Raw genomic sequence first — 26,572 nt, 5'->3', positions numbered from 1 at the left:
CATCCACCACCTTTACTAATAATACTACCTAGGTAAGTGAAGCTATCCACTTGATCAATTTTCTCGTTATGCAAAATCACCTATTCACCTTCACTAATTCCCATTCTAAGTAACTTAATCTTCTTAAAATTCATTCTCAACCTATTTTTGCGCTCTGAACTCTCAAAAACTTCAAAAAAAATCAATAATTTTACTAACAATTTCATCTTGAATCAAATCATCAGAATAATCTACGTTTAAGACTGTTTTACTTTTTCATTTGATTCCATGCTCTCCCATAACTTTTATCGTGCTCCTTAGGATAAAGTCTATCAAACGGGGTTAAAACACAACCCTACTAAACTCCTGATTCAAAATGAAACTAACCACTAACCTCATTTCCTACCTTAACCGTAGCAATATTATTCTTGTACATAGCACCGATCGCTTTAATGTATTTATCGGGTACACCATAAGGGATAGGACCTTTGTTAAAGCTCTTCTATCGACTGAATCAACCGCTCCCTCATAATCTATAAAACTGAGGATTTTGGGGTTGATAACTCAGGCACTTCTCAATTATTAATCTGAGAGTAAAAATTTAGTTGACGCATCCTCTCCCTATCCTGTTCTTTCCATAAAACTTCATGTGCAGCGTCTCTAAGTCTAAGAAATTTGCTTCCTACAGAAACCAAGCGCACTCTTATCACCTTTCGGCTAGAAAGGTTTAATTAATATTTCCCTAAAATTGTTAGGCACTCTCCCTTTTACAAAAATCATGTTCATAATTTTCAGGACTTAACTCTAACTGCACAACCGTCATATTTATGAAACTCATTTACCGTACCTTCAGCACCTGGAGATTTATTATATTTTTTTCATCCTTTTAGTATTGTCTCTAATTTTTTCTCGCAAAATAAATCTTCATTTACTTCAAAAGTGCCATAAAGTTTTTTGTTGTTTTTCTATATCATTTCCTGTGACTTCGTCACGGTTTAGCACATACCCGAAATGCTTTGCCCATTTCCCTTTAGGTCTTTCCTTACCACTAACTGTTGTCCCATTCCTGTCTTTAACTGAACAAGTCCAGATTGACTATTCCGTCTCAATTTTTTAACGATACAATATTTTACTATTTACCATCTGGCTGCATCTTCTAGATCTTCCACAATTTTATCCATGGCCTCAACTTCACACCTTCTTAATCCATTTGAAAGCATAATAATACGGGTATAAGCATAAGATGACCTACCCTTAAACAAGCCATAAGTTGTTATGCCCTTAGGAATCTAAAATTGAAGAAGCGCTCAACTTAACTCAGGTTCCACCTTAAATCGTTGGAGTATGGTTGAACTTGAACTGGAGTATGGTGAGAGTACTACTTAAATTACTACAAGTCATTATCATGGGTTCTAGCATCCTAATATTAGTTTTAAGATTTATCTTGAGCATCTTCGTTTCTTTTCAACTGTCGAAAAAAAAAATATCCTCCGCTTTGAAAATACCCTTGAACACAACAAGCCAACAAAAAACCCTAAAAAACGCATAAAAATTGGTTTGTATCTATTTTTATTACGTTTTAACGAATCAGGCAAACATTTCGGGGGCTTGAGTCAGACAAACATACGGCCTTGGTTTCAAGTAATAAAATAATATTACAAACCTAATAAAGAAGCTTAAATTACTACTTTAAGTTCATATATTATGAAAAAAGAAATCACCAATGCAACAGCACAAACACAAAAAAAAGAGACAGAAGGAGAAAAGGAAAACTGTTTTCCTACATTAGACTTATGCAACAGCACAAACACATGAAAAAAAGAGACAGAAGGAGAAAAGGAAGACTTTTCCTAGATTAGACTTAAATTACTATTTTAAGTTCATTTAAGTTTCGCATCGAAAAAGATCTTGTCTTATATCACCTCGCTATTTCATCGTGAATAGATTCAAAGTTCCACTTGGGCATAAGGTGCCAAAACTATGCGATTGTCAGCATCATGCGATTTTACTACAATGCAAAATAGACCCGATCTAAGTCCTAAATAGAAATTAATTTAGACTTGTGTTTCTTACAATTCTATAAAGGTCAAAGAAACCACTGTATTTGCGTAATGCTTTGCTTTAATAAAACTGACTTTAGGTAGTGCACAGGAAATAATCCAGTGCCCATAATTAGGTATGTTAATTGATGTTAAATCAATCGCTGAACAATTAACGTTAAGGCAAATTGTTTGGCGACGAGCCAAAATTAGGTCCCTTCATCACAGCTGACTAATATCGTCAACAATTCAAACTTCAGGTGAAAATGGAACATATATTGAAAAATTAGGTTTACAAAACATTTAAGCTAACTACACGAAATTGTTTTTAATATACCAGACACATTACATTAAAATTTACCAAACAGATACATCTTTCTATAAAAGATCATAGTGCTGAGTCGGACTCGCTTAGCAAAAATTCCCGTTGTTCACTCTCGTGTTTGACCTTATCCCTAAAAAAAACAAGAGCTAAGAGCTCATATGGCACTTGTGACGAGGTCGGAAGAGCCGAGAGCTCATATGGTACGAGGTCGGAAGAGCCAAGAGCTCATTTGGACGAGGTCGGAAGAGCCAAGAGCTCATTTGGCACTTGTGAGAAGGTCAGAACCTAAAGTTAAACTTTATAGCACAAGATCCTTCTAAATATCAAATTTCATTAAGATCTGGTCACCCTTTCGTAAGTTACAAATACCTCAATTTTCAAAATTACCTCCCCCCTCCCAATTCCACCAAAGAGAGCAGATCCGGTCCAGTTATGTCAGTCACGTATCTTAGACAGGTTTCTATTCTTCCCATCCAGTTTCATCCTGATCTCACCGCTTTAAGTATTTTCTAAGATTTCCGGTCCCCCCAACTGTCCCCCCCCCAATTACGTTTGATCCGGTTGAGATTTAAAATAAGATATCAGAGTTACGAGGTCCTTCTAAATATGAAGTTTCATGAAGATCCGATCACTCCTTCGTAAGTTAAAAATACGTTATTTTTCTTATTTTTCAGAATTACCCCCCCCCCCCCCCCGCAATTGAGCGGATCCGTTCCAATTATGTAAATTACGTATGCAAGACTTTTGCTTATTTTTCCAACCAAGTTTCATCCCAATCCTTCCAATCTAAGGGTTTCCCATCATTTTAGGTCTCCCCACCCCAAACTTCCCCCAATGTCACCAGATCCGGTCAGGATTTAAAATAAGAGCTTTGAGCCACGATATCCTTCTAAAAATCAAATTTCATGGAGATCCAATCACCCATTCGTAAGTTAAAAATACCTCATTTTTTCTAATTTTTCAGAATTAACCCCCCCCCCCCAACTACCCAAAAGAGAGCGGATCCGTTCCGTTTATGTCAATCATCTATCTAGGACTTGTGTTTATTTTTCCCACCATGTTTCATCCCGATCCCTCCACTCTAAGTGTTTTCCAAGTTTTAGGTTTCCCCCTCCCAACTCCCCGCCCCCATCACCAGATCCGGTCGGGATTTAAAATAAGAGCTCTAAGACACGATATCCTTCTAAACATCAAATTTCATTGAGATCCGATCACCCGTTCGTAAGTTGAAAATACCTCATTTTTCTAATTTTTAAGACTTACTCCCCCCCTCCCAACTACCCCAAAGAGAGCAAATAAGTTCCGATTATGTCAATCATGTATCTGGGACTTGCGCTTATTTTTCCCATCAAGTTTCATCCCGATCCCTCTACTCTAAGTGTTTTCCAAGATTTTAGGTTTCCCCCCTCCAACTCCCCCCAATGTCATCAGACCCAGTCGGGATTTAAAATAAGAGCTCTGAGACACAATATCATTCCAAACATCAAATTTCATTAAGATCCAATCACCCGCTCATAAGTTAAAAATACTTCATTTTTTCTATTTTTCCGAATTAACCGGCCCCTTCTCCCCCCCCAGATGGTCAAATCGGGAAAACGACTATTTCTAATTTAATCTGGTCCGGTCCCTGATACGCTTGCCAAATTTCATCGTCCTAGCTTACCTGGAAGTGCCTAAAGTAGCAAAACCGGGACTTTAGGTTTTCCCCCTCCAACTCCCCCCAATGTCATCAGATCCGGTCGGGATTAAAAATAAGAGCTCTAAGACACAATATCATTCCAAACATCAAATTTCATTAAGATCCAAATACCCGCTGATAAGTTAAAAATACTTCATTTTTTCTATTTTTTGCGAATTAACCGGGCCCCCACTCCCCCCCAGATGGTCAAATCGGGAAAACGACTATTTCTAATTTAATCTGGTCCGGTCCCTGATACGCTTGCCAAATTTCATCGTCCTAGCTTACCTGGAAGTGCCTAAAGTAGCAAAACCGGGACCGACAGACAGACCGACAGACAGACCGACAGACAGACCGACAGACAGACCGACAGACCGACAGAATTGGCGACTGCTATATGTCACTTGGTTAATACCAAGTGCCATAAAAAAACTTGTAAAGAATATACTAGAGTCTGTTCCACCTCTTCAAAATCATCACGAAGTTCGAAGCTAACCTAAAAACTAAAGTTTTAATGAAAACACAAAACAGAATAGAACTGATTATACAATAGAAACATAAAGCACTTTGGGATATTAATGTTTTATATAAATAAAGCATTAGTCTTTCTTAGGTGTGAGTTTATGTTTTAGAAACGTTGGAAAATATTTTTCACAATGCAGTTGCTTAGACAATAATTTATTGAACATTATAGACCATGGCTCGCTCTTCACTGGATTCCAGCTATTACTACAACCATGATTCATACACCTTCTTTTTTCTCACTAACAATAAACAAGGCTACTACGGATTTAGGCCCTTTAACAAAGGCGAATTCCAACATGCAATCATAATCATTTAGTCTCCTGAATTTTAGTGCATTAGGCACATAAATTTTTATTATGCAACTTTGTATTGGTAATTCACTAATGTGTTTTTTTGTGATTTTTGGTGCTTTTTGTACGAACTTTTGATGTTTCAGAGTTTACATAGGATTCAGTGCTACAATAAACTGTCTAAAATCCACTTAGGTACTTTATTATTAGATATAAACATTAGAATAAGATAAAGTAGAATATAAATTTATTTTTAAATATAAGATCTGTTTTTCCTTTCGTAGTCATATATGCTCCAGGCAGTCAACATTGAGCAGATTCTCACGAAGATGTTTCTTTTCTTTCTTTTCTTCGCGTGATATTAAATCAGAAAGTATTTTCTTGGGGTGAGTTTCCAACAGTATCATCTGGGGCTTGGAGAGGGGGACTAAAGCTTGAGAAGAAAATATTTATGTCTGTTATCTTATATATTTTTATCTATTCTAGAGCTGGGGGCTGAATCTTTTGACACTTCATTTATTTGTTCATGTACAATGTTTTCTAGGTGCACAAAAGTTACTAAGGGGGCAGTCGGTGAATTTTTCTGTGTCTGTGTGCATGGGAGGGGGGCTGAAGTCTAAAAATAGGCTGTACTAGGTTTCAGCATCGACTAACTGTTTCAGAGACAAAGGGTCCATTTGCAAATTCTCCCAGGTGACTAGTTATCATTGAAAGCTATTGAGAATTTGTGGTTTAATGATGAAATTTGACTGAAAAGACTGTGAAAGTTAGTCGGCCAGTCTGTTAATCAAAGAGGGTGACACCGCAGGGACTCTCATACCGGCCAGGTTAATCCAATGGTATTTCTTTTACGCAGATTTTCAGTGTTTTTCGAGCAGATGTGCTATAACATTTTTAAGGACTGCCCTTTCTTGAACTTCAGAAAGAGAGGTCTGCTCTGTTTAGTCGAAAAAACAAAATTCACACTTTCTGATCATGTGATTTTCAATAAAGCTGAATATGTCTATGCGACAGAAAATCAAAGAAATTTAATGGTTTCTTGGATATTCCTGGGAAATTAGGTATCGGCTTCTAGTTTTCTGTCGTTTTTTCGGACAAGCTCTGCAAGTTATGGCAAGACCGCCCAATTAATTCTAAATAGTTTGACCACACAAACTAAAAATTTTTTATGATGACCGAGATAAGGTGATTCTTTAATATATCGAATCCCCTTAAGTGTTGGGAATGGATGTTGAGAGAGCAGCAGTTCCTTTGTTATTGCAGAAGGATTTTGAGCTTAGAATGGAAGTTGTATTCGTATGGTTACCTGTTCAGCTGGTAGGTTGGTAGAAAGAGTATCCTCCCAAGACTAGGATTTGTCCGCAGAATATCTAATAAGTTCTCCCTGGCAAACCTACTTGAACATTTGAAGTTTAAATGAATGCTTTTTTTTGTAGTATATTTGATTTTAGAAGGCAATTTTGACTAATGATTGATACTAATTTCTATAAAGAAAAAAAGTACGGTTTTAGGGATTTTACAGATTGGAATGAAATGTTAAATAAGAATATGCAATTGAACTGTGGTGAAACTTTAGTTCTTTGGAAACTTTGGCTGTTATTTAAGCTTTGTATCTTCTTGTGGATAAATGTAGTGGTTCTTTCAAATCTTTTTTGCTCTTTCCAACTCAAAAAGTATGTAAAAAAAAATGACAAATTATCTTTCTTTTGTTAGTCTACTGACTAATGAAATTTGAGAGCAGTTGGAGCTAATTTATAGCTTAGAAAGCTGAACACAAGTATAATTTATACCCCTTCAAATATTTTTGTTAGAATGATCATAAATAAAGTTGACGGTACCCTAAAATCAAAATGAACTGAAAGTATTTCACACGGGTAAAACTACTAATAATTAAGTGAACGTCGAAAGAAAAAAATAATGGAATTTTTACATAAATGAGAACCCCAAATACTTTGACTTCATTTCCAGGAGCTTTCATTAACAGGTAAAAAAAAGGAGAAATGAAAAAAACATAGCTTAAACAAATTAATAGTTTTACAGTCAAAGTTTAGTCATATAAGACGAAACCTCAGACATACACAATAGTATGTAGCAATCACCCTGTCTTGTATTTGTGTACTGGTCTTCCTTGAAAACAACAATAGTTCAGCAGATGTGAGTTCCTTTCTCTTTTTTTGTACCGAGTTTTGTTTTTTCTAATTTTTAAATTTCAGTCACTATGGGGTAGAGTTCTTTCTTTAATAGGCTGCACCTGAAATTGCAACTATATTCTCTAGAAGCAAACACGATGTTTAGATCTAATTATCTAAACTGATTGACTGAGAGCTACTATTGTTGCCACCATCCTAGTGAGATAGTTGTTAGTTAGTTGTGATTGTTTAACTGCTCACGCATTGTAATGTTTTTTGTTTTTTTTTATTCAGGCAATAAGTATTTGATCTTACCTATCAGTGTTTTCCAGTTTTCTACAGCATATCCTTTTAATCCAATCACCAACGGGATCAGCATTGTCAAACTTCGACAGAACTGTTACAGCAACAAATGCGAAGAGCAAAGGAATAGCGCCAATGTAAAAAAGAAAGGAGTAGTCTATCCCTTTCACTATACCATCAGCAAGCATTGACAGGGGAATGGTCAGGGACATTGCCAGAGTACCAACAAGCGATGAAGTTAGAAAGCAACCCCTGTAATGACGTAATATATTGTTAAGCAAAGTCTTCTATAGTGTCAAGAGCTCAGCATCACTATATGTCAAACCTATTTTCAGAAAATTTTACCTATGTATAAACAGCTGAATTTCAGAAAAACGACTAAAAAAAGAAGAAGTTAATAAGAACTACAGAGGATCAGTAACAAAACAAAACCATCAAAATGTTAAAGAAACAAGGAAAGAGAACATCAAAAATAAACAGCTACAGGCAATCAAACAAGAACAAATATGAAGTTAAGAGATAGAAAAAAAAAATTATCAATGCTTACGAGTTGTTACTTTGAATCTTTGAACGGTATGAGAGGTTCAATATTAAATTTAACTAATTACAAAAGGTAAGTAGTACGTAAGTATGACAACACTAGACCCTCAAGGTCCAAACTGGCGATGCTGATCTCCGTTTCGTGGGTGCGTTTCAATGGGGTGCTAGATTATAAAAGGCACTAGATTTGTATGAAAAACTGCTATTCAATTTTAGTTTCAGTGATGAGAGTAATTATTCTTCTTAATTAAACTAACTTAGTTTTTAATACCGAGCCAGAGATCCATAACTCAAGTCTGCATCTACATGATGACGCATTATAATCATCCTTAAACTTTGTCCTTCTTCCTGGAAGTTTAGTTTGGATTTTATCACTCCAGAAGATAAGTACAATACATCTGAACGATTTTAAAAATGTATAAACGAAGGTTCCCAACCAGAGATGCGAGAAACCATTCGTGGGAGAATTTTTAAATAATTTCAATGCATCAAACAGTTCGCTCAAAAGTAAACGAAACTCTAAAAAACGGAATTGTGATATCAGTAGATATTTCAAAAGAGTTGGCTTGTTATGATGATTCCAAATATATAATATTCATTAAGTTTAGCGTTACCCATCAAAGGCTATGAGTCAGAGAAAATTTACTCGAGTTTAAAAAAGGGGGGAAACATCCCCTAAAAGTTAAATAGTGTTAATGAAAATAACTCCGTAATATTCAGCGTATCAGAGAACTATACTGTATAGGTTCCAATCTCCTATTTGCAAAAAAGCGTAATTTTGTATTCTTTGCCAGAAGAAAGGTCACGAATGCGTGTTTATTGCTTTGTCTTTCCCCCATGGGTGACCGTATCGAACCAATGGTCGTACAATATTGCAAGATGGCTCATTCGAAAGGAAATTCAAAGTTCTAGTGTCCTTTTTAAGTGACCAAAAAAATTGGAGGGCAACTAGCCCCCCTCCCACGCCCTTTTTTCCCGAAATCGTCTGATAAAAATTTTGAAATAGCCATTTTATTCAGTATAATTGGAAGGTAAAATAACTGTGTCTCTGGATATGACATGACCCCCCAGAACCATCGGCAGAAGGGCCGTAAGTTATGAGCTTCGACCACCGTTTACATATACTATTTGTTATAAGGAAGTATACTGACATTTTTCAGGGGTAGGGATTTTCTGCGGGAAGAATTTCCTCTTGGGATGGATGTTTTGGGGGTGAACTTTCAGAAGAAAATTTTACACGGGGAGAATTTGTCAGAATTCGTATACGAAATTCGTTTTATTTGTCTTGCTTACTCGTTAGCGACCCCATTTTACATGCTTAGATACTTTGGGGGAATTATCATCATGAGAAATTCTCTATTGGGAAATTTTCTGCAGTAGAAACTTTCCATTGGGAGGGAGGGGATTTCTGGGAAATATTCTTCACGCAGGAGGATTCGCCCATAACCTTATAAAAGATCAGAAATTAAATAAAACAAGTCTTTCTTCAAATGAAAGTACGCAAAAGAATATATTTCAGGCGAAATCGTAAGTATAAAATTTTCTGGGGGAAATTCGCAGCAAGGATAGAATTGGCCGGGGGTAGTTTCCCGGTGGAAGCAATTTACGTGGGAGGAACTTCTATGGACGAATCAATTTGGATGAATATAGAATTTTGTGGGGGGGGGGGGGATTTTTCACAAAGGGAGCGGGTTTCCAAGGATTATTTGAAAAATGATTATAAATTAAATAAATAAACAAGTTTTTTCTACTGAAAGTAAGAAGCAACACTAACACTTAAAACGAACAGAATTTAGTCCGTATATAAGGGGAGATGCCTCCTCCTCAATGCCCAACTCTTTACGCTAAAGTTCGACCTTTTGTCTAAATTCTATAAAAACGATTCTTGAAACACAAGGGCAGCATAACTAGAATTAGAAATTTTTTTTTTTAATTCTTCAAAAAAAATTTGCGTAAAGAGAAGGGTATTGAGGAGGGGACAGCCCCCCTTATATGCGGAATAATTTCTGTTCGTTTCAAGTTTTAATATTGCTCCTTACTTTTAGTAGAAAATAATTGTTTTTTTGTTGAATTAAGAGGGTTTATACAAGTCGCTTTATTTTGTAAAAATATCGTAAATGATTTTAAAGGGGACAGGATCATGTTTAAATGATTAAAAGCTGAACAGGCTGGAAGGATTTTGTACCCTCTTGACTCTAAATAATCAATATCTAATGAATGAAAACAAAAACTTACCAAAGCCACAGAGCTTCGGACACAACAGTACCAACTAGACCATTAACTAGAATATATAGAAATTGATTTCTGTTCGGCAACTGGAACGATTCTTCACCACTAAAATGTAACAGAAAAAATCCAGGCCATAGAATGATTGTGTTCATCAATCCAACAAAACCTAAAAAAAAAGTTAATTGCAAATGGTCTTAGAATTAACCTTTACCTGCGTCTTTAGCGCATACATCACCATATATATACACATAAGGAAGGGTTATTCTACCAATCAGATCAATCCGAAAGGGTATTCTTCTCCTTTCCCTAACTCACTAATTCAAGCATGATAGCGCACAGTTAGGTGAAGATAGACTGAGAAATATGTTTGTTAAAACCAATAGGCCATATATATACTGTCAAATAAACTCTGAAATGTAGCCTATATAAAACCCGTGCAAAATACTTTGGCAACACCAAAAACCATTTCTTTTACTGATTAAATAAATAAAAACAAGTTTCTCAACTGAAAGTAAGGAGCCGCATTAGAACTTAAAGCGAACAGAAATTACTCCGTATATGAGGAGCGCTGCTCTTTCCTCCTCGCTCGCTCTTTACGCTAAAGTCTAATTTCTTTAAAAATACTTCTCTTTCAAACTCAACGGTATTTGTGTATCAAGAGCTGTCCTTAAAAGAGTTGGGATAAAAAGTCAAACTTTAGCGTAAAGAGCGAGGGATGAAGAAGGGACGATCCCCTCATACACGCAATAATTTTTGTTCGTTTTAAATGTTACATCTTACTTTCAGTTGAAAAAACCATTTATTTACTTTCTGAACGTTTTTCAAACCATACTAGAAAATACCCCCCCCCCCAGAAAATTTTCGCCGAAAAATTTATGCGTTACTGATAACAAATAGTACATGTAAACAATAGATAAATTTCATAATTTACAGCGCTTTCCCCGGGGGTTGTAGGGGTCATGTTATCCCCAGAGGCATAGTTATTGTATGTTTCAACTATGCTGCTTACTTACTGTTCATTATCATTAACTGTTTGATTAAACTACCATCATACAGGCTGCTTAAACTCATGTGATGGTCATAAAAGGATTTTTTCAAGTGAAAGTTGTAGTAGAGTAATAAGTCAAACATATATAGGTAATTTTCCATCGTCTTCAGTTTTAATGTGATACTTTATTGTTGTTTTTTTTTGCTTGTTTTTTTTTTAGTCTAAGAAACCTAAAACAATATTACGCTAACATCAATATATTTTATGTGCGGAATGACTTAACGTGTAAGAGTCCTATGTTATGTGAACAAAAATATACATTTGTAGTAATTTGCCATTCCAGTGAATTTAGTATAATTATGTTATAATTTATAAATCTGCTCTCTTTAAATGAGCTACTGTGTATGTATTTTTCTTGAAATCAGACTTCACAACGAAATCTGCGGTTAAAAGACAAAGCAAAATTTCAACGGAATGAAGAAACGTGTTAGTTTAACGGGTGTGAGTCTGTGAAGGATAAACAGGAAGGAGGAATTGGTGTTTAGTATCTATGACATGTGTAAAATTACAAGAAATGGTGGACGAAAATGAAGCGCAACGAGATCTGCGGCTAGAAGACATGCAAAAACAAGCATCACAACGAATCCCAAACGAAAATAATGGACAAAGAAATCTCTGTTTAGAAGAAAAGCGACAGAGATGATCATCTGCGGTTAGAAGATAAGTGATAGGGATAATCACATCGATATTTCAACGAAATTTGCAGATAGAAGTGTAGCACCAGTGAGAATTACAACGAGTCCCAAGAAAAAACAAATCCTGTAATATAAATGATACTTGGATGCATTAATAGGAAGGAGAAATTGAATTTACGCCAGAGTTTCTTAATTCAATTATTATTACTAGTTTGAAACCTCATGACTTAAAACTAAAGAATAACGCGATGATCATTCTAATCTGTAATTAGAAAATCAAATATATCCAAGCCTGCAGCGTGTCAAGTGCTATGACTAGGGTGAAGCCCGATCCCCCTGGTACTAATTGATAATATAGTAATTAATAACTTACTAATAAATTTGTTTTCCTGTATTACTTCCAATATCAATTTCCCTCAAAATTTTAGTTCTATGCAAGTTCAACAAACCGTAAAAGCTTTTAGTTTTAACGCAGTTCATCAGTTTTCTTAGGCAGCGCAATAGCACTCCCTAAATAAAGAGTGAATTGAGCATAATGTATTATTTACTTATTCATTTTATTTTCTTCACAGAGCTTCGTAAAAAAGGAATACATATAGAAACTTCGAAAGGAGCTCATTCGACTGGAAATTGAAAGTTCTAGTGCGCTTTTAAGAGTCAAAAGTGACGGGAGGACAACCAGCACCCTTCCAACGCCCATTAATCTCCCAAATATATCCAATCAAAATTTTGAAATAAGCATTTTGTTCAGCATAGTTCAAACGATTCATATATATATATATACGAGGAATCACAAGAGTTACGTGAAAACAGGCTTGCGGCTTCAAGAGATAATGCCAGATTAAGAATGTGCAATTTCCGTCAACGAAGGCGTGTCGAGGAACTACCGGAGCAACGCGAAACCAGACTTGCTGCTAAAAGAGAAAGTGAAAAAAGAAGGCGTGCCGAGGAATCACAAGAACAACGTGAAAACAGGCTTGCGGCTTCAAGAGATAATGCCAAAAGAAAGCGTGCCGAGGAATCACAAGAGCAACGTGAAAATTATCGCATGGCATTCAGGTGCAGCCCAGTCGATGATTATAGTAGATATGTTCAAATCGGGACTATGTCTAAAATTTGTCCCTACTGCAAGGCCTTGAAATTTAATGGTGAAACAATGGGAACGTGTTGCGCCTCAGGAAAAGTTAAACTTCCTCAACTGGCTGCACCCCCAGAGCCATTGAAGACTTTGCTTACTGGAACTACGTCAGAATCTAAGCGTTTTTTATCAAAAATCAGAAAAGACAACTCATGTTTCCAAATGACGTCGTTTGGTGCCTTAATCGAAAATCCAGATCATTTATGCCTACTTTCAAAGTAAAAGGGCAAATTTATCATAGACCAGGGTCCGTTCTACCATTCTCAGGCGAGAATCATAAATTTTTACAACTTGCCAAAATTGTACTTAAGTATTACTTCAAGTACTACTTCAAGTATTTATTCTATATATATATATATATATATATATATATATATATATATATATATATATATATATATATATATATATATATATATATATATGTATATATATATATATATATATATATATATATATATATATATATATATATATATATATATATATATATATATATATATATATATATATGTACATATATACATATATATATTATAAGTAGATAATAAAGTAGATAGTCTTTTTACATAAATCATCACTGGAAGACCGAATCCGAGAAGGCACGTCTATTAAACCAAATCGAGCAATTATTTTTCTGTTTTGGTGCCATCTAGGAAGCCGGAGGAGGAATTTGCAATATCTGAAATAAGCCGCGCGTAGAGTATGGGGATTTTTCTTACGAAACAGATGAGCCATGCCTGATAAAAACAAAAGCACAGGGGCGCAATAAGTGTTATAAATCATGCACAAACCGTTGCGGTAGTAACGGCTTTTGTTTGGGGATATTTTTCCGTAAGCGACGCGTAGGTTTTTCACGGCTTGATTCACTAGGGATGAATAGGTAGTGGAAAGTGCTGGACCGAAACACAGACTAAGCCAACTAACTAAAGAAGAACATGGCAGAATTGCAGTCCCAGCAACGAATGGAGCAACCACATAAGGGCTATTAAAACAAATAAACTCGCATTTAGACGCATTAACCGACAGTCCAATCTTAGATAGTTCATTGGTTAATATAGTAAATTCATAAAGCAATCCACGGCGAGTCCGGGCAACAAGAAGAACGTCGTCTGCATATGCAACAGAAGACAAACCAATAGTACCGTAAGAAACAGAACTTTTAAGGGGACGCAGGAACGATGCAAGCACACATTTAAATATACTAGAAGACAATACGGCAGAAGTTGCAACCTATCTATTTCTAGCAGCAGTTTTCACACCATGAAGTGGCAAAAACCATGAGACTAAGTCGAAAATCTTCTGAGAAAAAAGGAATAAAATAAGAACTAAGAGCTCATATGGCACTTGTGACGAGGTCGGAAGAGCCAAGAGCTCATATGGCATGAGCTCTCGCAAAATTATAAGAATCTATAGATTAATTTAAAAGAAAAATCAGAGGCTTAATGCTGGTCGGCATTTAAAATAAGAGCTCTGAGACACAAGGTCCTTTTAAATATCAAAATTCATTAAGATCCAATCACCCACTCGCAAGTTAAAAATACCTCATTTTTCTAATTTTTCCTCTCCCTTCAGCCCCCCCCCAGATGGTTGAATCGGGGAAATCAACTTTATCAAGTCAATTTGTGCAGGTCCCTGACACGCCTACCAATTTTATTGCCCTAGCACGTCCAGAAGTACCGAACTCGCCGAAGCACTGGACCCCCTAACTACCCCAAAGAGATTGAATCCAGTCCGGTTTCGTCAATCACGTATCTACGACATTTGCTTATTCTAACCACCAAGTTTCATCCCGATCTCTCCACTCTAAGCGTTTTCCAAGATTTCCGGTTTCCCCCTCCAACTCTCCCCCAATGTCACCATAACTGGTCGGGGTTTAAAATAAGAGATCTGAGACATGAGTTCCTTCTTAATATCAAATTCAAAAATACCTCACGAACGGTCACCCGCTCTTAAGTTAAAAATACTTCAATTTTTTTAATGTTGCCGAATTAACACCCCCTCCATCTCCCCCAAAGAGAGCGAATCCATTTCGGTTATGTCAATCACGTATATAGGACTTGTGCTTATTCTTTCCACCAAGTTTCATCCTGATCACTCCACTCTAAGCGTTTTCCAAGATTCCCCTCCCCTCAAATCCCCCCAATGACACTGGATCCGGTCGGGATTTAAAACATGAGATCTAAGTTACGAGGTCCTTCTAATATTAAATTTCATCCGATGAAATTCAAGATCCGATCACTCCTTCGTAAGTTAAAAATACCTCATTTTTTCTAATTTTTCAGAATTAACCCTCCCCCCAACTCCCCAAAAGAGAGAAAATTCGTTCTGTTTATGTCAATCACGTATCTAGGACTTGTGCTTATTTTTCCCTCTAAGTTTCATCCCGATCCCTCCACTCTAAGAATTTTCCAAGATTTTAGGTTTCCCCTTCGAATGTCACCTGATCCGGTCGGAATTTAAAGTGAGAGCTCTGAGACATGATATCCATCTAAATATCAAATTTAATTAAGATCCGATCTAATTTTTCCAAATTAACCGTCCTCCCACTCCCCCCCCCAGATAGTCGAATCGGGGAAACAACTAGTTCAAATTTAATCTGGTCTGGTCCCTGATACGCCTGCCAAATTTCGTCGTCCTAGCTTATCTGGAAAAGCCTAAACTAGCAAGACCGGAACTGACAGACCGACAGACCTACAGAATTTGCGATCACTGTATGTCACTTGGTAAATACCAAGTACCATACAAAATAATGTTTCTCTGGGGACAGAATATTTGGTTGAAGGTTGGCTTCAGTATGACTTATTTTGGAAAAGGGTTATTTCCAGGCTTTGGGCAAGCCATGGGTAGAAGTAGTTATAGGCCCTACTAAACTGAAGGAAAACTCGACTTTCTTAAAACTTGAAACCCCCTCCCCCTCGCCCTATTTTAGATATGGCTTGTGATACCAGAGCTCGATATGAGCCCTGATCCTAGTCATCTTTAGTCTAGCTTTCATTTGGATCCGTTGCTCCATTCGCAAGTTATACTAAATTAAACCAAAAGCTTGACTTTTTTCAGCACTTAAACCCTCTCTCCCTCGTTCTATTTGAGCTAGGGTTTTCATCTCAAAACTTGATGCCTGTCACGGTCTTAGGCTACTTTGGTTCAATATTCACTGAGATCCATCAATCTCTCGCAAGCTACACTGAATTAAGTGAAAAACTCAACTTTTAATTAAGCTTGGGTCTCCATCCCAGAACTCAATGCATATCATACTCTTAGGCATCTTTATTCAATTTTCATCGAAATTCATCTCCATATGCAAGTTACAGTGAACTAAATGAAAAACTCAAATTTTTTTAACACTTAAAGCCCCATCGCCCTAATTAAGCTCAATTTTAATCAAAATAGTTCAATTTCAATACAAATCCGCTATACTCGATTGCACAGACGGACGGACAGACAGACAGATCTCAAAAACCTATCTTGATAGATATTTTCCAATTAGCCAACATGGCTACCTAAGACGCTGTAAAATCCGTCTGTCCGTCTGTCTATCTGTCCGTCCGTCTGTGTAATCACGTATAGGGGGAGAAACGTTGGTTGGATTTGGATGAAAATTTTGATGGCCAGATTTAGTGCCAAGGATCATGAGATACATGAAGTTGAAAGATGAAGACCCTAGCTCAAATAAAACAGGGGGGAGAGGGCTTTACCTGCTAAAAACAGTTTTTCGTTTAATTCAGAGGAACTTGCGAATGGAGTGATGGATCTGAATGAAAATTGAACCAAAGAGGCCTAAGACCATGACACATATCAAGTTTTGATATAAAGACCCTAGCTTAAATATAACAAGGGGGAGTGGGTTTTAATTCCTCAAAAATTTAAGTTTTCTGTTTAATTTAGTATAACTTGCAAATGGAGTAACGGATCCGAATCTAAACTAGACCAAAGATGCCTAAGATCAGGGCTCATATCAAGTTTCGGTATCACAAACCCTATCTCAAATAGGGCGAGAGGGAGAGGGTCTCAAGTCTTAAGAAAGTTGAGTTTTCCTTTAATTTAGTAGGGCCTATAACTTATGAATGGAGTGACAAATCCGAAGTCAGATTCGTCTGAATACCTGAATTTGCTGAAACGAATTTGACAAAATACCACTGCATTGGATCCTGCTAGAATTACCTAGACTTGTTTATTGCAGACAACATTTAGATGGGCAAAGATTCATAGCTTCAGTAGTGTTATCAATAATATGGTCCTGAAGATGATGAAATGGTAGAAATCTGGTTCAGTTGACGAGATGACAAAACTTAAACATTAATGGTAGAAATATAAGCCCAAATGGACTATAGCATGCAACATTTAGCACAAAACTGCGAAATAATTTCAATTTTCTTTGTTATATAACTTTTAAACAAAAATTAAACCAAGTGTTAATAATACTATAATTTTTTTTTGTCAAAAACAAATACCTTATTTCGTATCCAAAAATAGGGCACGGAGGTATATCTGAGTTTACTCTAAATCTAAAGGGTGATGTTTTCTTGTACATTGCCAAAGCATAGACACACAAAAGCTATATCTGAGTTGGCTCTAAATCTAAAGGTGATGTTTTCTTGTACATTGCCGAAGCACACACACACAAAATTTTCGTGTCAAAGGTAAAGTATTTGAAAAACAAGTACATTAAAAGTATCTTAAGTAATAAGTATTTCGTAATCTTACTTAAGTATCAAGTAATAAGTACACCCTAGAGTTTTTACTTAAGTACACGTACAAGTAATGGAAAATGTTACGTAAGTAGTACTTCAAGTAAAAGTACTTCAAGTAAGTGACAGCACTGCTACTGATACGCATAAAATTGTTATTTCCGCTGACAAAACGCCTCCTGGCCAACATGTGCGTAGATACAATGCTCCAACTATCGACTAAGTGGCAATCGTTATGGTCGGTGATCAGTTTTTACCTCGAGATATTATTCTTCATAAGCGAAACGCTCAGTTGGTAAGAATTGCTGAAACTCATCGATGCTACGATGCCCTACAATATCCTATCATTTTTTGGGATGGAGCCGACGGCTATCACTTTAATATTAAACTGATAAATCCAGCCACTAACAAAAAATGAATAAGAAATGCAGTGCAATGCATTATTATTCCTATAGACTAATGATTCGGCAGGATGAAGACAATTATATTTTAAAATGCCGTCAATTGTTTCACCAATACATCGTTGATATGTATGAAAAATTTAAATCAGAACGTTTGCTATTTATCCGTCTGAATCAGACCAAGCTCCGCTCTGAACAAAACATTCATTTGCGAGATGCAGTTGTAAATGACGGTAATACTACAAACGTTGGGAGATTAATAATTTTACCTTCGTCATATGCTGGCAGTCCCCGTCATATGCATGAATATGCTCAAGATGCTATTGAGGATGTTCGTCTCTATCATCGTCCAGATTTATTTATTACATTTACATGTAATCAATCTTGGGACTAGATACAGCAGCTTTTACTTCAAGGACAATCGGCGGTTCATAGACATGACATTACGGACCGTGTCTTCCGGCAAAAGTTGAAATCACTGATAAACTACATAGTAAAACTTGAAGTGTTTGGGTCATTGCGATGCTGGATGTACTCAGTGGAATGGCAAAAACGAGGATTGCCACACGCACATATACTAATCTGGCTACATTATAAAATTACTTCTAATGAAATTGATGATGTGATTTCCGCTGAAATCTATCTATATATATAAAAATAAGTTGTCTGTGGGTTATGTCTGTCAAGTGACGTCATGTTTGTGTGTCGACTGACGTCATGTTTGTCGACTGACGAAATTACAGACCGGGACATCGGGACACGAATGACGACGGGGACATCTATCTATATATATATATCTATCTATATATATAAAAATAAGTTGTCTGTGTGTGTGTCGAGTGACGTCATGTTTGTGTGTCGACTGACGTCATGTTTGTCATTATAAGGATTGAGCTGTATGAGTCATGAAGTTGTTTGTCGACTGACGTCATGTTTGACAACTGATGAAATTACATACGGGACACCGGGACACAAATGACGACCTAGACACAGGGAATATAAATGACGACCGGCAACCTCAAAGAGAAATTACAGACTGGGACACCCGGACACAAATCACGACCGGGACACCGGGAATATAAATGACGACCGGGACACAGGGACACAACTACAACGGGGACGCCGGGGGCACAGGCGGGATATATAAATAACGACCGGGACAAATCGGGGATTGTTCGAATAGAAATTACAGACCGGGACACAAATGACGACCGGGACACCGGGACACAGGGAATATAAATGACGACCGGGACAATCAAAGAGAAATTACAGACTGGGACACCGGGACCCAAATGACGACCGGGACACAGGGAATATAAATGACGACCGGGACACAGGGACACATCATTAGAATAATGAGGTATAGATCTGAATACGGATTGTTTTTCAAATTAACTGCGTAAAACTTGCGAATATACAACATTGTTCGCTGTCCAATTGTCGCTGCATATAAATAGATTGTCAGGTTTACCGACCCTCGAACATGCAACGTACAATTGTCAATGGGAAAAACAATCAGTATTAAGATCTATACCACATTTTTCTAATGATTGACCTTGAGCTTTGTTAATGGTGATTGCAAATGCTAATGGAATTGGGAATTGCAATCTTTTAAATTGAAAAGGCAGATCCGTTGGAATCATGGGAATGCGAGGAATAAGAACAGCCTCACCCTCAAAAGGCCCTGTCAAGATTGTGGCCTCTATTAGGTTTTCCATTGTTTTTTTTTACGGCAAGTCGCGTGCCATTGCAAAGCTTTGGTGGGTTGATATTTCTTAAAAGTATTATTGGTACGCCTATTTTTAGTTGTAGCACGTGTGGTGGAAACCCTGAAAGATCCACGGAATTAAAAAATTCAGATGGATAATTAACCGCTTCATTTGGTTCCAAAACTGTGTTGACTGACTTGTAAAGGACTGCCTGGTCTCGAATCTTGGTCAAAACAATATTGTTGATTTCGTGGAAGTCTATATTTTTGGGTGCGAGAATCGCTCTTTCACTTAGCCATTTATTATTTTTATAATTTTTTAGAATATTCGGAAAGTGTAGTTATAAATTTCTGATGTAAAATCAAAAGTCATATCTGACGTCTCTAACTGTTTTCGATGGAGTATATCTTCGTTACAGTTCTCAAATACTCAAAGGATGTCGGACCGGGTACATTCACCAAAAGCAGGCGTAGAAAGAAGCATTTATGTTGATTGGGGTGAACGGTGTAGAGTCTTCCTATCGTGGTATCTTTGAAGATGGTAGGTTGGCGGTCGACTGACTTACCCTGTTTTCGACGTTCAAATACTTTATTTTTAGTATTCCACGTGTAATACGAAGGTACTTCAGTATACAGCAGTTTTTTTTTTACAAAAGAATCATTTTTGCAAAGCGGAAAGAAAGCGGTTAACTTTGTATCCAGTGGATTCACCATCCCAAAAAATGATAGGATATTGTAGGGCATCGTAGCATCGATGAGTTTCAGCAATTCTTAACAACTGAGCGTTTCGCTTATGAAGAATAATATCTCGAGGTAAAAACTGATGACCGACCATAACGATTGCCACTTCGTCGATAGTTGGAGCATTGTATCTACGCACATGTTGGCCAGGAGGCGTTGTCAGCGGAAATAACAATTTTATGCGTATCAGTAGGCATCAAATCGATGGCTGTTTTGAACAGACGCACTAAATTATTATTTTCGTGGAAAAGATGTTGCAATTGGGAAACGATTGTCCTTTCAACGTTGGGAGAAATTTCGCAACGTGCATTCAATTCAGAATTTCTATCACTGATGAAGTACAATTGTAAAAATTTATGATTCTCGCCTGAGAATGGTAGAAGGGACCCTGCTCTATGATAAATTTGCCCTTTTGCTTTGAAAGTAGATTTTGATCTGGATTTTCGATTTGGGCTCCAAACGACGTCATTTGGAAACATGAGTTATATTTTCTGATTTGTGACAAAAAACGCTTAGATTCTGACGTAGTTCCAGTAAGGAAAGTCTTCAATGGCTCTGGTGGTGCAGCCAATAGAGGAAGTTTAACTCTTCCTGATGCGCAACACATTCCCATTGTTTCACCATTGAATTTCAAGGCCTTGCAATAGGGACAAATTTTAGACATAGTGCCGGTTGGAACACATCTGATCAAGCTATAATCATCGACTGGGCTGTACCTGAATGCCAGGCGATAACTTTCAGGTTGCTCTGATTCCCCGGCACGCTTTCTTTTCTTACTTTCTCTATCAGCAGCAAGCCTGATTTCTTGCTGTTCTTGTGATTCCTCGGCACGCCTTCTTTTTTCACTTTCTCTTTTAGCAGCAAGTCTGGTTTCATGGTGCTCTGGTAGTTCCTCGACACGCCTTCTTTTTTCACTTTCTCTTTTAGCAGCAAGTCTGCTTTCGCGTTGCTCTGGTAGTTCCTCGGCACGCTTTCTGTTCTTTCTTTCTCTATCAGCCTCAAGCCTGTTTCCTTGCTGTTCTTTTGATTCCTCAGCACGCTTTCTTTTCTAACTTTCTCTATCAGCAGCAAGTTTTTTGGCATAGACTCTTTGAGCATCTTCATCGGCTGTTGCCATTGTAAGTTCATCAGTCATTTTAAAGTTAAACATTAATAGATTTCTACGTGAACGCATGTCTAAAATATCTTTAATGACGTCACCGTCATAACAAAAATGACGACAACTAACTTCATGACGTCAGTCAACACACAAACATGACGTCACCTGACAGACACATCCACAGACAACTTATTTTTATATATATATATATATATATATATATATATATATATATATATATATATATATATATATATATATATATATATATATATACTAGCTGTTGGGGTGGCGCTTCGCGCCACCCCAACACCTAGTTGGCGGGGCGCTTCGCGCCCCCCAAGCCCCCCCGCGCGCGTAAGTCGTTACGCGCCATATTAGTTACGCGCCATTGTAGTTGTGTCCCTGTGTCCCACCTGTGAATAGAGATAGATATAAATATATGTTTTTAACTACGTAAAACATGCGAATATACAACATTCTTCGCTGTCCCATTGTCTGTGCATATAAATAGATTGTCAGGTTTACTGACTCTTGAACATGCAACACATAATTGTCCATGGGAAAAACAATCCGTATTCAGATCTATACCTCATTATTCTAATGATGTGTCCCTGTGTCCCGGTCGTCATTTATATTCCCTGTGTCCCGGTCGTCATTTGTGTCCCGGTGTCCCAGTTTGTAATTTCTCTTTGAGTGTCCCGGTCGTCATTTATATTCCCTGTGTCCCGGTGTCCCGGTCGTCATTTGTGTCCCGGTCTGTAATTTCTATTCGAACAATCCCTGTGTCCCGGTCGTCATTTATATATCCCGCCTGTGCCCCCGGCGTCCCCGTTGTAGTTGTGTCCCTGTGTCCCGGTCGTCATTTATATTCCCTGTGTCCCGGTCGTGATTTGTGTCCGGGTGTCCCAGTCTGTAATTTCTCTTTGAGGTTCCCGGTCGTCACTTATATTCCCTCTGTTGAACAAATGTCTTAAATACCATTAATGACGTCACCGTCATAGCAAAAATGACGACAGCTAATTTCATGACGTCAGCCGACACAGAAACATGACGTCACCTGATCCACAGACAGACAGACAGACAACTTATTTTTATATATATAGATAAATCTATATTCACAGGTGGGACACAGGGACACAAGTACAATGGCGCGTAACGACTTGTGCGCGCGGGGAGGCTGGGGGGGGGGGTAGGAAATACAAATGAGGATAGGTAATATATAGTAGGGAATACAAATGACGACCTGGACACTCAAAGAGAAAGCGACCGGGACACAAGGAATGTTCGATTAGCAATCACCATCAACAAAGCACCGGGAAACAAATGACAACCGGGACACTCAAAGAGAAATTACAGACAGGGACACCGGAACACAAATAACGACAGGAACAAAAATGACGACCGGGACACAGGGAATATAAATGACGACCGGGACAAAAATGACGACCGGGACACAGGGAATATAAATGACGACCGCGACACTCCAAGAGAAATTACAGACTGGGACACCAGGACACAAATGACGACCGGGACACAGGGAATATAAATGACGACCGGGACACAAGGAATATAAATGACGACGGGGACACAGGGAATGTTCGATTAGCAATCACCATCAACAAAGCTCAAGGGCAATCATTAGAATAAAGAGGTATAGATCTGAATACAGATTTTTTTCCCATGGACAATTATATGTTGCATGTTCAAGAGTCGGTAAACCTGACAATTCATTTATATGCACAGACAATGGGACAGCCAAGAATGTTGTATATTCGCAAGATTTACGTAGTTGAAAATATACATATATATCTATCTATCTATATTCACAGGTGGGACACAACTACAATGGCGCGTAACGACTTACGCGAGCGGGGGGCTTGGGGGGGGGGCGCGAAGCGCCCCCACCAACTAGGTGTTGGGGTGGCACGAAGCGCCACCCCAACAGCTAGTAGATATATATATATATATATATATATAGATATATATATATATATATATATATATATATATATATATATATATATATATATATATATATATATATATATATATATATATATATATATATATATATATATATATATATATATATATATATATATATATATATATATATATATATATATATATATATATATATATATATATATATATATATATATATATATATATATATATATATATTGGGGAGGGGGGGCGCGAAGCGCCCCCCCCCAAAAAAAAAAGCTAGTACCTGATGAAAATGTCGATAAGGGGGTATATGATATTGTTGTAAAAAATATGATACATGGACCTTGCGGTGCACTGAACGAAAATTCACCATGCATGGCCAAATGAAGGTGCACAAAGCAATATCCTCGACTTTTAGTACCCAACACAATTACTGGCAATGATGGTTACCCACAATATAGAAAAAAATCTACTGAAGATGGCGGTAAAACAGCAATAATAAAGAAGCGTAACGGTACCACCATCGAAGTATAGAACCAGTGGGTTGTTCCATATTTCCCATTATTATCAAAAACATGTGATGCACACATAAACGTTGAATAGTGTAACTCCGTAAAGGCAATCAAATACATATGTAAATACGTCAACAAAGGCAGTGACATGGCAGTTTTTGGCTTGCAGTCCGAAATCAAAGATATCGACGAAATCGTACAATATCAGGCTGGAAGATACATAAGCAGTAATGAAGCTGTTTGGCGAATTCTTTCATTTCCGATACATGAACATAGTCCAGCTGTTGTTCACTTAGCGGTACATTTACAGAATGGTCAACGTATTTATTTCTCGGACACCAACCTGCAACAAAGAGCCCTGAATCCACCGCATACAACATTAACAGCTTTTTTTTCGCTTTGCAAAAATTATTCTTTTGCAAAAAAACTGCTATATACTGAAGTGCCTTCGTATTACACGTGAAATACTAAAAATAAAGTATTAGAACGTCGAAAACAGGGTAAGTCAGTCGACGGCCAACCTACCATCTTCAAAGATACCACGATAGGAAGACTCTACACCGTTCACCCCAATCAACATGAATGCTTCTTTCTACGCCTGCTTTTGGTGAATGTACCCGGTCCGACGTCCTTTGAGTATTTGAGAACTGTAAACGGTACTATACATGACACTTACCGTAGTGCATGCCAAGCTCTGAATTTATTGGAGAATGACCAACACTGGGATAACTGCATCAATGACGCGTGCGAAACGTCAACTCCAAGTCAAATTCGTGCATTGTTTGGAATAATACTAACAACTTGCTCTCCTTCAGCTCCTACAGAGTTATGGGAAAAATATAAATCGAAAATGTTCGAAGATGTAATCCATCGAAAACGGTTAGAGACGTCAGATATGACTTTTGATTTTACATCAGAAATTTATGAATACACTTTAGTTATTATAGAAGATTTGTGCGTATGTATGGCAAACAAACCTCTTCAGGATTTGGGAATGCCTTCACCTAACCGTACCGCTGCTGTTTCGACATGTGTAGAATTGGATCGTGAACAAAGTTACAGTACGAGTGATCTATTGTTGTATGTACAAAATAACATTTCCAAGTTAACGTCGGAACAAAAAGACATTTATGATATGATAATGCATTGTGTCGATAACAACGTTGGAGAAAATTTCTTTTTGGATGCGCCAGGAGGTAGGTAAAACGTTTGTGATAAAACTGATTCTGGCATCAATTCGATCAAAAAATTATATAGCGTTAGCAATTGCGTCGTCCGGAATAGCCGCAACGTTGCTGCCTGGTGGAAGAACTGCTCATTCCGCTTTGAAATTGCATCTGAATTTGCATTCTACAGAAACTCCCACGTGCAATATTTCCAAATCATCTGGGATGGGTAAAGTATTGCAGCAATGCAAACTTATTATTTGGGACGAGTGCACAATGGCACACAAAAAATCGCTCGAGGCTCTGGATCAATCTTTGAAAGATTTGCGAGGGAATTCGAAACCCTTTGGCAGCACATTAATATTGCTTGCGGGAGATTTCAGGCAAACATTACCTATAATACCTAGATCAACCCCTGCAGACGAAATGAATGCTTGCCTGAAAAATCTAATTTATGGGCACACGTAAAGACATTAAAATTAACTACAAATATGCGTGTCCGATTGCAAAACGATGACTCTGGTCAAACATTTTCAGATCAATTGCTGGCAATTGGAAACGGAAAGCTCCCAGTAGACTCAATTTCAGGACGTATACAACTACCTGCTGAATTCTGTAATTTAGTGACGTCCAAAAATGAATTGATTGAAAAAGTATTTCCGAATATTCTAAACAATTATAAAAATAATAAATGGCTAAGTGAAAGAGCGATTCTTGATCCCAAAAATATAGACGTCCACGAAATCAACAATATTGTTATGACCAAGATTCGAGACCAGGCAGTCCTTTACAAGTCAGTCGACACAGTTTTAGAACCAAATGAGGCGGTTAATTATCCATCTGAATTTTTAAATTCCATAGATCTTTCAGGGTTTCCACCACACGTGCTACAACTAAAAATAGGCGTATCAATAATACTTTTAAGAAATATCAACCCACCAAAGCTTTGCAATGGCACGCGACTTGCCGTAAAAAAAAACAATGGAAAACCTAATAGAGGCCACGATTTTGACAGGGCCTTTTGAGGGCGAGGCTGTTCTTATTCCTCGCATTCCCATGATTCCAACGGATCTGCCTTTTCAATTTAAAAGATTGCAATTCCCAATTCGATTAGCATTTGCAATCACCATTAACAAAGCCCAAGGTCAATCATTAGAAAAATGTGGTATAGATCTTAATACTTAATACGATCTTTCAGGGTTTCCACCACACGTGCTACAACTAAAAATAGGCGTACCAATAATATTGTTACGTAACATAAACCCACCAAAGCTTTGCAATGGCACGCGACTTGCCGTAAAAAAAAAAACAATGGAAAACGTAATAGGGGCCACAATCTTGACAGGGCCTTTTGAGGGTGAGGCTGTTCTTATTCCTCGTATTCCCATGATTCCAACGGATCTGCCTTTTCAATTTAAAAGATTGCAATTCCCAATTCGATTA

At 37.4% G+C, this 26,572-nt stretch overlaps 1 protein-coding gene across 4 annotated transcripts in view; it reads right to left on the bottom strand.

The window, feature by feature from the left end:
• Window positions 1-2,273: 2,273 nt before the first annotated feature.
• Window positions 2,274-26,572, bottom strand: part of LOC136039360 (solute carrier family 35 member F5-like) — a 74,195-nt gene continuing 49,896 nt past the window's right edge. For all 4 annotated transcript variants that reach the window (XM_065723022.1, XM_065723024.1, XM_065723023.1 and 1 more), the window contains 3 exons: window positions 10,044-10,203; window positions 7,281-7,520; window positions 2,274-2,473 (listed from right to left, as the gene is read on the bottom strand). In XM_065723022.1, the coding sequence (XP_065579094.1) occupies window positions 2,407-2,473; window positions 7,281-7,520; window positions 10,044-10,203 (467 nt within the window). In that variant the 3' untranslated portion in view covers window positions 2,274-2,406. The remainder of the gene's footprint in view (window positions 2,474-7,280; window positions 7,521-10,043; window positions 10,204-26,572) is intronic.

Source organism: Artemia franciscana, chromosome 19, assembly GCF_032884065.1.
Source record: "Artemia franciscana chromosome 19, ASM3288406v1, whole genome shotgun sequence".
Taxonomy (NCBI): Eukaryota; Metazoa; Arthropoda; class Branchiopoda; order Anostraca; family Artemiidae; genus Artemia; species Artemia franciscana.
This window is presented reverse-complemented; position numbering and strand designations above follow the sequence as displayed.